General features: G+C 42.1%; 3 protein-coding genes across 3 annotated transcripts; all 3 read right to left on the bottom strand.

The window, feature by feature from the left end:
• Positions 1 to 383: 383 nt before the first annotated feature.
• On the bottom strand, positions 384 to 1,305 carry LOC130714486 (uncharacterized). Its single transcript, XM_057564383.1, has 3 exons — positions 903 to 1,305; positions 725 to 826; positions 384 to 643 (listed from the first exon to the last, which is right to left on the bottom strand). Exons 1-3 carry the CDS (start codon positions 1,263 to 1,265, stop codon positions 524 to 526), a joined length of 585 nt encoding a protein of 194 aa, XP_057420366.1. The 5' UTR covers positions 1,266 to 1,305; the 3' UTR covers positions 384 to 523.
• A 387-nt stretch (positions 1,306 to 1,692) lies between these two features.
• Positions 1,693 to 4,767, bottom strand: LOC130713194 (uncharacterized). The gene is made up of 5 exons (XM_057562984.1): positions 4,580 to 4,767; positions 3,330 to 4,507; positions 2,929 to 3,239; positions 1,984 to 2,846; positions 1,693 to 1,878 (listed from the first exon to the last, which is right to left on the bottom strand). The coding sequence occupies exons 1-5, from the start codon at positions 4,718 to 4,720 to the stop codon at positions 1,693 to 1,695; spliced, it is 2,679 nt and encodes an 892-aa protein (XP_057418967.1). The 5' UTR covers positions 4,721 to 4,767.
• Positions 4,768 to 5,969: 1,202 nt separating this feature from the next.
• Positions 5,970 to 9,158, bottom strand: LOC130710750 (probable alpha,alpha-trehalose-phosphate synthase [UDP-forming] 11). Its single transcript, XM_057560101.1, has 3 exons — positions 6,928 to 9,158; positions 6,547 to 6,820; positions 5,970 to 6,438 (listed from the first exon to the last, which is right to left on the bottom strand). Exons 1-3 carry the CDS (start codon positions 8,883 to 8,885, stop codon positions 6,118 to 6,120), a joined length of 2,553 nt encoding a protein of 850 aa, XP_057416084.1. The 5' UTR covers positions 8,886 to 9,158; the 3' UTR covers positions 5,970 to 6,117.
• Positions 9,159 to 10,510: the final 1,352 nt, after the last annotated feature.

Genomic DNA, 10,510 nt, shown 5'->3' with positions numbered 1-10,510 from the left:
CTTGCTCCAGGGACACAGCCCCGGATCCTCACGGAGAGGGCGCTCGATCTCTTTCGACGGAGTTCCTTCGTTGGTACCCAGGGAGTTGCCTTTTCTGCTATTCGAGGAGCCGCAGCTGCGGGAGGCAGAGCTCGTGGAGGCAGAGCTCGTGGAGGCAGACCCCGTGGAGGCGGAGCTCGTGGAGGCAGAGCTCGTGGAGAGGGTGATCCTGGAGAGGGTGTTCGTGGAGGTCGAGCTCGTGGACCCAGAGGTCGCAGGGGTCGGGGTCGGGGAGAGTGATTTTATTACACTTGTTATGTGGGATCCATTATTATGTATATGTTAGGACTTTTTATGTTATGTTATGACTCTTGCCTCGTTTTATTTACATGTGTTATATTTTTAGTCTTAATATTATGACTCTTATAATGAAAAAAACAGAAACAACGACAACATATAAATAATTCAAAGCATGTAGTAATCCATGACAATAAGTTAAACGGTTACACAACCAAATTAAACATAAGCAACACCGAAAACAAAATTATTCCTCTGTGATATCGATGAAGTCATGGGGTCCGCAATCTTTTGGGAATACCTTCACTAGGTTGGGCAATGTTATATTAAGATAACAAACAGTTCCTCTAGGTGCAAACACAGCAACCTGCATGTGAAATGTATACTTTAATTAAACCATGCTTAACTGTCCAAAAAATGAAGCAAGTTTCATGTTTAGGTTTCAGACCTTTTGGAGAACGAGAACAGATCCAACAGTTATGTCATTCGCAAATTCACTGTGAGTAAATGCCTTGCGGTGGATGCTAGCATCAACAGCACCCGTGGGGTCCTAAATTTTTGAAATCGTTTGAGAAGTAAATTAGAACGGTTAGTCAAGGGGGACCAAAAGCAAGGACAAGACATACCTTGAGGGTAACTTTCGCATCTCCAAACCCATTGGGAGTGCAAGATTTGATAACAGCAACAACATTCTCCACCCTCTCAACGTTCGCTGTCAGAGAGCCCAGCGGAGTGGCTATTCCCCACTCTTGCAGGGCTGATAGCCAAGCATGTGAGTTGAAATCAGGATCGGTTTCGGTTGATCCATGATCTAGCACACGCCTCACGATTTCCTGGGTCGGAATGAGTGGTGTGTTAGGGGTGGATCTACGGGCATACATGGCAGCCTGGATGGCGCCAGCCGGGCCAGGAATGAGAGGACGAGAGCTGCCAGAGTTGTTGCTTTGACCTTTGCAATGGCGGAGGAATGGATTTGGGTCTTGTTCCATCGTGTAGAAAGAGGAGTAATAAGAAGAGGCAAGACACAATAGACAGGAAGATGATGAATGAAGAGTAAGAAGAAGAGGCAAGACACAACAGATATTTATAGCTCAGGCGTGCGGTCAAAACATTTAAGGTGTACTGGTGGATGGTAGAAGAGTGGTTGGGGCTGGTGGTTGAGAGTAATGTCAGGGTTGGTGGTGGAGGGTAATGAAAATGAAAATGACAAGAGTACATCAAATTAACATTACCAAAAGTACATCAAATTAACATTACCAAAAGTGCATCAAATTAACATTACCAAAAGTACACGCATGAACCTGCCAATCTACGATGATGTCTAGATTTTCATCATTAACAACAACCTGTGATAAGGGCCACATTCTACCAAATTACAGAGAGTTTACAAATTAATATTACACAATACAAGAACATTCAATCTGTGGTGATGTCCACATAGTCCGCATGACCACTAAAAGCACCAAGCCAAGCTTGGAATTGTGCATCATACATGCCTAAACGTGGACCATATAGGTTGCGCCAGTATTTGGAGGCAAGATCACTGTGCCATTCCCACTGGAGAGCAATAGTCGGCATAGGATGTCCAGGAGTTAATTGGAGCTGCATTTTAGAGAATAACCATAAAATTAGATAACTTCCACATACAAAAATTAATCGACAAGCTAGTAGGCAACTAAAATATTAGTGTATTTGGTCAAAATATACCTGTACCCAGTGATTTATCACATGTCCAATAGCTATAACAGAATGCTCATCTCGTGGGCCGGCTCCTATCAGTGGAAAGTATGTGTTACAACCCATAGAGGATAAGGATACGAGAACCAATTGGTACTTTGTGGCAACAAGGTATCCCATCTCTGGCAGTTGAAACCATTTGTCAGGGGTGGCCGGGTCACCAATAGGAAGAGTGAGACGATTATGTAAGCCATAAACAACATCTGTGCCCCACATCCTATTATACATTACCACATTGGTCTCAAGTTCTTGTATCAATGTAGCTCTAACCCAAGGCCAACCGTCCTGACCGGCGGAATGCCCCATTAATGCAGCAATGGATCTATAGCCACAGTTACCATCATCCTCAACATCTGTAATTGTGCCAATATATGGATGGAGAAAGGCTGGAAAGTTACACATGAAATGGCTTGTATCAGACTTCTTCACACGCTTCTTCCTCTTTGTTGGTTGTGAAGACTTCTTTTCCTCTTTAATCTTCTTGTCTGTAAGTTCAAACGCTGAAGGATCACGAGTCAAGGATCCTATTGCTCGACCCTTGGGTTGTTTGCTCTCTTTCAACTTAGGAGTGCGGTTGGACTTTATCCGAAGCTCGGGAGTACATAGTGTACTCCTTTCAGGACAATATATCGCTTGAAGCTTCCTCCTTACCATACTCTGCCCTCCAGTATCCAAAGAATGGAAATAACGTGTCAGTGCCTCAACTTCTGGGTGCATCTCTCCATGGTTTAGTCCGCAAATATCTGAGCTGCCAGTATCTGCAACAGGTACATGCTCCCAACTTAGGCTCTTCCAGAATGGATGAATGGCCTCGTACGGAATCCTCTCATAATCTGCAAGTTCACAGACATGTTACATTGAATCACAAATATAAATAATTGGAAGTAGTTGAGAGGAGAGTGGTTGACCGGTAACCTGCAAGTTGACAACCGCAAGGTAGTCCATGAGTCTCTCTCAATAAGCAATCGCATCTGCCGCCGCAGGCTCGCATTCTTGTCAGTTCAGCATCAATGAGTTTCAGGCATTTGATTGACACAAATCCCCTAATATTTGTGTAGAAAGGGGTCTTGAAAAGGTGATCAATTTTATTCATACTGCGCTCAAACGATGCTACTATCTCAGTGTGGCGATTGGTGGTCAAACTATGCGACGCATCCCATGATGTGGCCAGGTCACCCTTACTGTTCCGCAACATCAACTTCAAGCTGGCATGTGCACCTTCAGCCCTGCAAACCAACAACGCACATGTAAGAATTAATATTGTAATAATCTATGAAATGAAATACATATAACAAGTCATAACATAATTTTTGTACCTGTTACTTGTTGTTGTTCCAAAATGCATCACATGATTTGTCCATGCCTTGGCAAATTTCTGCTTGTGGACCAACCATGTAGTAGAACAATAAGTGGCAAATTTCAACTTGTGTTTATGCTTGCACATGTTAAACAATTCAATCCAATGAGCTTCAAATTCTGGAACTGTTGGAGCATCTACCAATTCGGCCCACTTGTCCATAACCTCTTGAGCAAAATCATCCGTGCCAACATACTCTTTGCACTTTGCCAAAACACACTTGTTGATGTGCCACAAGCATAGTAAATGGGTGGTGGTGGGAAGGCTTTGTGAAGCAGCACTCAATAAAGCAAGATCTCTGTCCGTCACAATCACTCTAGGCAACCTGGATTGGTCGGAAATCAGAGACTTCATACACTCCAATGCCCAAATGTAGTCCTCTGTGGTCTCATTGCCAATGTAACAGAATGCTATTGAGTATGTTTTATCCGTGGAGGTCAGGCCAACAATCTCGAGCAAGGGTAGTTTGTATTTGCTGGTCTTGTATGTGCAATCCATGATCACTACATATGGGAATGTGTTGAAAAGTTTGACGGCATTCGGATGAGCCCAAAATATATCTCTAATCACTTCCGATCCGGGTTCATTTCGTTCGAAGTGAACATACTTCTCACCGTCCAACTTCTTCAGCAAGTATTGTATCTCTGTCAGTGACCCACGAACGGATTGTCTGAACCGCTTGCAAACACCATAAATTTGTTGGATGGTAGTCAAGTTTGAAGGATCTTTTTCCTTCAAGGACGCCAACATCTTTCTAGGTGGAACCCAAGTCTTAGCCTGATTTATCACGTCCTCCTTCGCCTCACTATTCAGTCTACCAGCGTAATTGTGGCCAACTAGTGACTCAGCTGCGAGATGGATGTGTCTACCGTCCATCACCTTCAACCACCAACCTTTATCATCTTTCGTACGTCGTCCTTTTAGCCTAAAAGGACAACATGTCTTTTGTGTTGACGTTCCTTCAACAAGATCCGGTTCTCTGTAGGGAATATACGCACCATGCTTCTCACACCCCAGAATGACATATTCTTTTCTTCCCTTCGCACCACTATCAGACTTTGTTGTCACCAAAACAAAATTATTTGCCATAGAAATGTCGCGAACCCATTTCATAAGATCATCTTTCAAAGGGAAACGCTGTTTCAGGATAGCATAAAACAAGGCATAAACAAAGCAAACAAAGCATGCAAAAATTTGTGCAATGAGTACCTGATCAGTATGATACAAATGAGAGACATCTATAGATATAATCGGAGGTTCAGCTAGTGATGGTTGCTCCTCTGGATTATCATTTTCCAATCCAGCAGCATGTATCAATTGTGATTCACCAAAGAAAAAGGACTCTGTCATCCCTGGAACAAAAACGGTAAATCAATAACCGACCCTATAACGGTAAATCAAATTCCGGTATAATAACGGTAAATCATAACCCGATACATTAACGGCAATTCATTTACCGATTCGATTCACGATTCAGCAGCCTAAATTACCAACTTAACTAACTAAACTAACTACTTAAACTACTTAAACTAACAACTAACTACTTAAACTAACTATAAATAAAGTACCAAAGCTAACACCACTTACCAGAAGTTAAAAGCTTTCCCTTGGTGGTGGTGGTGGAAATGTGGAGATGGTGGTGGTGGTGGGAAGGTGAAATGTGAGGGAGGAGTGGAGTAATGGTAGAATAAGGTAGTTTGGGCGAGTTATGGGGGGCTGGTGGGGGGTTGTTGGAGGGAGGAGTAATGGTGGAGGGGTTGGTGGAGGGAGGAGTAATGGTGAAAAGGTGATCAAACTGCCAGATTACCAATCGGTAAATGATATACCGATATCAATATAAGAATCGGTTAATGATTAACCGATATTGTTCTTCGTGTTCTGGGTAATGGGATAAAGGTGTTCATACTGAGGAACAATAACGGTAAATCATTTACCGATTGTTATTTTGACATCGGCAAATCATTTACCGATGGGTAGTTTTGGAATAAAAAAAAATGCTGGGGCGCGTAGCCTAAAGGGTGGGGTGCAAAACCCAAATCCCTTCCAAGTAGCTCAACAAAAACTGCTTTTAGGTAGTGCACAGTATTGGTTAATGACTAAGTCACTAGTGGAAAATTTGGTGTTGTGATTGGAATAGTCAGAGAAAAAAATCTTCCTTCACTTGGAAAAAGTAAAAGCAAGTTATGGATGATGTATAGCCTCAAAATCAAACAACTTTTACCACAAATTTATTTTGGAGAGCTTCTGAGCAAGAAACCAAACATGTCCTTAATAGAATATGTGACACGTTCTTTTTAACTTGATTGCAAGGAAACATAAATTTGCCAGCTTGTGATGGACCAGCAAGTACTGACAACCATTTTATGGGGCATGCTGTGGCCTCATCATATGATGCTTGTGCCTTTCATTTAATTAAAATCCAAATGCACATTTTTTCACACCATAATGAAGAAGAGTATATTAAGCTTTGCTAGTTTCAATTTTCACCATAACAGTAAATTTATTCATAGAACCCTCATACTCAAGAAAGATTATTGTTTACTGAACCCTCATACTCCGGAAAAGACTAGTTTTAGGCACGTTTTCATTGCACAGTGAGGAAAGAAAAATAATTTTTTACTGCAAGTTATGTGAAGAAGAACATCATGAATTAAGCTATTCTGTAGATTTCTAAGTATTGGCCCCTTTTTTTTCGAATCAACCTATGAAAGTATCGTTCTGTACAAGACTGTTTTCTGTATCAGTTTCTACAATGTTCCTCCTTGCAATTCCTGAGAAGCTATGGGCAGCGTAGCTGGGGCTGATGCAGTCGCGAGTCCTTCGAGCAAATTGATAACCTCGCTAGTATCTTCCAAATAGTATTTAGCCATGCTTGGTTTCTGGCCAACAGTGCAAGCAAACACTTTGGATATGGTTGGCAGAGCTGGGTTAGAAACTGAACTAGCAATGCTCTCAAACATGTCTTCATCTGAGCGATCATCTCCAATGCACAGAAGAAAATCTGGTGATTTCCCCTCACTCCTCATGGTTGAGATAAGCTCTTCAACTACCATACCTTTGCTCACACCCTGCAGCAAAACAGAAAAATACACAATTTTAACAAATAACTAATGAACATTATCAAATTCACCTTGAGAACTACCAAAATTGTCAGTTCAAAGAGTATTGGTTGATACCTGAGGTTTAACTTCAACTATATGTTGTCCCCTTTTAACCACCACTGGCTCATTAGCCAGCACATTCTCCAGGTGATCAAGTAGCTCTTTTGCCTGGCATGACCCAAAATGAGGATCTGCTTCCTGATGGTGCCAAACAATTGCGCTTTCCTTTTGTTCGATGAAAGAACCATCCGTTGCTTCTGTATAAAGCGCCATCACCGGCTCCACAACCATTTTCCAATCAAATTCTGTTGTTGATCCCTGGGTCTGCCAAGGAGAGTCCTTACTCCACCTGCCAGCAATCAAGAACAAACAATGGATTAACAAAAACACCAAGACCCAACATTGATGAATCTCTAACTATAACATGGAAATTCAATTAGTTCAATTCAATGTTACCTGGTGAAGTAACCATGCTCAGCAGAGAGACCCAGCTTCTCACACGGAGAAAACCACTCGCTGAGGCGATCCTTATCTCTGCCGCTGACTATAAACACAATATTTCTGGGATCACTGCATAGACTATTCAAGACAGAAATGACCTCAGTGCTTGGAGTTTTGTCAATAGAGGCCTGGGGCATCATAGTGCCATCATAGTCCAAAAGGATCAACCTACTCTGTGTATCTCTGTAGTCAGAGACAATGTTATCAACAAAGAGCTTCCTGAAGGTAGGATCCAAAGCAACAACTCTAAATCCCAATCCCAGCCCAAAACCCCAACACCTCTTACGGTGATGCTTCCTACAAGCCCTGCCTAAATCCTGATCAAAACTCCTCGCCCAATAGGCTACATCATGAGAGCTTATGTACTTGTAATGCTTCTCGTGGCGCAAATGCTTCTCTGCCTCCGACATTGTGATGGCCGAGTTCATGGCCTCAGTAAGATCATCAATGTTCCACGGATTCACCCGAATGGCTCCACTGAGAGAAGGGGAACACCCAATGAACTCAGACACAATAATAACACTCTGCTTGGGTTTCACCTTCCCATTCTCATCTCCTTCAACCCCAAGTGCCTTATCCAAGGCAACACTCCCCTGCCTGCACACAGTGTACTCATAAGGCATCAAATTCATCCCATCCCTCACAGCACTCACAACACAGCACTCAGACACAGCATAGTAAGCCACCTTCTCCTGAGTGGAAACTGGGCCGTTGATACAAACAATTGGCAGGTACCCCTTTCTGCCATACCTCTGGTTAATCTCACTTGCAATAGCCTCACTCTCACTCTTCACATCCTGAATGTCCTTCCCTCTGCTTCTTGCAGGATTCAGAATCTGAACCAGCACCACACGACCCCTCAAATGCTCACGCTGGTCCAGTAGCTGCCCAAGTGCCAAGAACTTCAAGCTAATACCCTTGAACAAATCCATATCATCAACTCCTAAGATCACGATTTTCCCCTTATACTGCTCCCTCAACTCCTTCACCCTGGAAGCAGTTTCCGGCAACGACAAAACCGATTCCAGCAAACCCATATGAATCCCAGCTGGTTGAATCTTAATATTCACTGTTCTTCCATAATAATCCAACCCAATGTGACCCTTTTTGGACTCATAATCCAACCCCAGCATCCTGCTACAACAGGACAAAAAATGCCTTGCGTAATCAAAGGTGTGGAACCCAATCAAATCACAGTTGAGAAACGCCCTGAGAATCTCCTCTCTCACCGGTATAGTCCGGTAGATTTCCGACGTCGGGAACGTGTTGTGGAGGAAGAATCCAAGCTTCACATGGTGGAAACGCTTCCTGAGCAAAGTTGGGAGAATCATGAGGTGGTAATCGTGAACCCAGACGAAATCCTCATCTGGGTTAATCACCTCCGTGACCTTATCAGCGAAGATCTTGTTGGCATGAACATACGCCTGCCACTGCGCGCGGTCGAACCGCGCACCCTGGCTCGGCGACATGGGGAGCATGTAGTGAAACAGAGGCCATAGATAGTGCTTACAGAACCCATGGTAGAAGAGATTGTGAACCTCCGAAGGCAAAAACGTGGGAACACAGTGAAACTTCTCTAGAAGAACCTGCGCCACCTCGTCTTGCTCCTTTGGCTCGACCTCCGCCTTCAACGACCCCACATAGAGAACCTCAACCTCCGATGGAAACCCATCTTTCGCCTGTAAAACCAGACTATCTCTGTCAAATTCAAACCGCCAGTGCTCGTTCTCCCCGTCGCGTGAAGCGCGTATCGGTAACTGATTCGCCACGATTATCCGCCGTTCTCGTGACGCCGGCGAAACGCCGCCGTCTGATCCGAAATTGTTAATCTCCGGCGCCATTACCCCTGGAACTCGATTGTAATCATCCGCTGATATCAGATTCAATAACCCCACGCAAGATCGCGAGAGCATTATCCAAATACAAAATCAAAATGAAAATGAAAACTGAGGTGGTGGTTGAGGGTGAAGAAAACTGTGTTGGTGTGATGGTATTATTATAGGTGGGTGTTGCAGAGGAAGATGAATCTTGTAGCAATGGAAATCTTGGATTCTGATTTTGATGATGATGATGATGATACACATTCCATAGAAGAAGAAAGAGCGAAGGGTGGCGTTTTTGTCTGCAACAAAACCACGACACTGAAGAAGTGTTGCGGATAAGAACGAGGTCGAAGCAGAACAGGAAACCGAACCGGGTTTTATATGGGATGTAATTAAACGGATTCATCCAACGGTTGAGATTTGATCTGTACTAAGTGCTTACTGTAACCGACTACTCTACATTATCCTTCAGTTATTAACTCACTGGGTTTGGATTTGAAAATGTTACCGGGTATAGCCGGTGTAAATGGATAAGGATGTGTGAGTACTCAAGGATCAGAAAGGAAAAAATATGCATTCAATGTAAATCTATAGGATCACGTGGTCTTTACGGCAACAAATTTTAAATCTATTTACGGATATTTATTTATTAACAAATGTTAATTTAATCTCACCATGTTAATTTTGTTTAGCATATTGTGGATAAGTAGACTAATATGCATGCCAGCTGGGAATGCCGAATTTGAAAAGAATATGAGATAGACAAGAGTTAAAACCTTACATTGAAGATGGAACATACATACAATAAATGTTAATAATAATAAGAGGATAATGTTTCTCTGCCGCTACTGCTACCTGCTCTCATCATTTCAGTGAATAACTTCTATGCTATTCTTAGTTATAACTTGTCTCATGAATTTTAAAAAATAATTTTGATTTTAATAGATTTTTTACATTTAAAAATGTTTCGCGGTGCATGTTAATTGTTTAGGTGGGAAAAATGGAAAGGTTGAGTTAGATGAATGGGTCGCACACAAGATCCCATTCCATGTTCACACGGATGGCGCAAGTTTCATAGTGCGACTTTTGTTTCTCCGTTATCTGCATCGACTTTTATTTATTTTTTATTTTTTATTTTCATTATCTATCTTTTTCCTTTTCTTAGGTGGTGGAGTTATGGTATGATTATATATTTATTAAATATATGATATGGTATTTTATTATGCGAAAGGGAAAATGGGTTTGAAGAAGTGGCCACGTGGTTGTGTACCTAAAGAACGTGGCGTGAGGGTGTCGTCTTTTACCTGAGAGAAAACTTTGACTGCTGACTTGGCATCCACGACTGTAACAGCAACCAGTCCTTTTATGCCACGTTACCTCGCTTCCCAATTATACCGCGCTCTTCTTGCTTCCCACGTTGCTCTCAAGTACAATTAAAAAGAAAAATATAATGACAAGTAATAAAAGTCGTGTGCAAAATTAACAACGACAAAAACTTGTCCCGCATGATAAATATTAGATAAAATTGTGAAATTATCATAATTTTAGTAGTCCAACAATGGCCTTGATGGTCCACATCCTCCAAAACTTGTGATTGAATGGTGATTAGAGTTGCATAAAAAATTTAAAACTGATTTAAATATCTTGAAATTATAGAATTCAAGATGATTTTTATGAAAAAAGAGTGTCCAATTTTATAAGACTATATATTGTGA

This window comes from Lotus japonicus, chromosome 4 (assembly GCF_012489685.1).
Source record: "Lotus japonicus ecotype B-129 chromosome 4, LjGifu_v1.2".
Classification (NCBI taxonomy): domain Eukaryota; kingdom Viridiplantae; phylum Streptophyta; class Magnoliopsida; order Fabales; family Fabaceae; genus Lotus; species Lotus japonicus.
This window is presented reverse-complemented; position numbering and strand designations above follow the sequence as displayed.

Bases quoted from the DNA above. Each gene is read 5' to 3' on its own strand.
- LOC130714486 (XM_057564383.1), bottom strand. From the start codon at position 1,265: ATGGAACAAGACCCAAATCCATTCCTCCGCCATTGCAAAGGTCAAAGC. The intron at 827-902 runs GTATGTCTTGTC...TCAAAAATTTAG, and splicing joins ATGCGAAAGTTACCCTCAAG to GACCCCACGGGTGCTGTTGA. The intron at 644-724 runs GTCTGAAACCTA...TTTCACATGCAG, and splicing joins CTGTTCTCGTTCTCCAAAAG to GTTGCTGTGTTTGCACCTAG.
- LOC130713194 (XM_057562984.1), bottom strand. From the start codon at position 4,720: ATGACAGAGTCCTTTTTCTTTGGTGAATCACAATTGATACATGCTGCT. The intron at 3,240-3,329 runs GTACAAAAATTA...GTTGGTTTGCAG, and splicing joins GGAACAACAACAAGTAACAG to GGCTGAAGGTGCACATGCCA. The intron at 2,847-2,928 runs GTTACCGGTCAA...GTGAACTTGCAG, and splicing joins TTGCGGTTGTCAACTTGCAG to ATTATGAGAGGATTCCGTAC.
- LOC130710750 (XM_057560101.1), bottom strand. From the start codon at position 8,885: ATGCTCTCGCGATCTTGCGTGGGGTTATTGAATCTGATATCAGCGGAT. The intron at 6,821-6,927 runs GTAACATTGAAT...GATTGCTGGCAG, and splicing joins GAGCATGGTTACTTCACCAG to GTGGAGTAAGGACTCTCCTT. The intron at 6,439-6,546 runs GTATCAACCAAT...GTTTTGCTGCAG, and splicing joins TAGTTGAAGTTAAACCTCAG to GGTGTGAGCAAAGGTATGGT.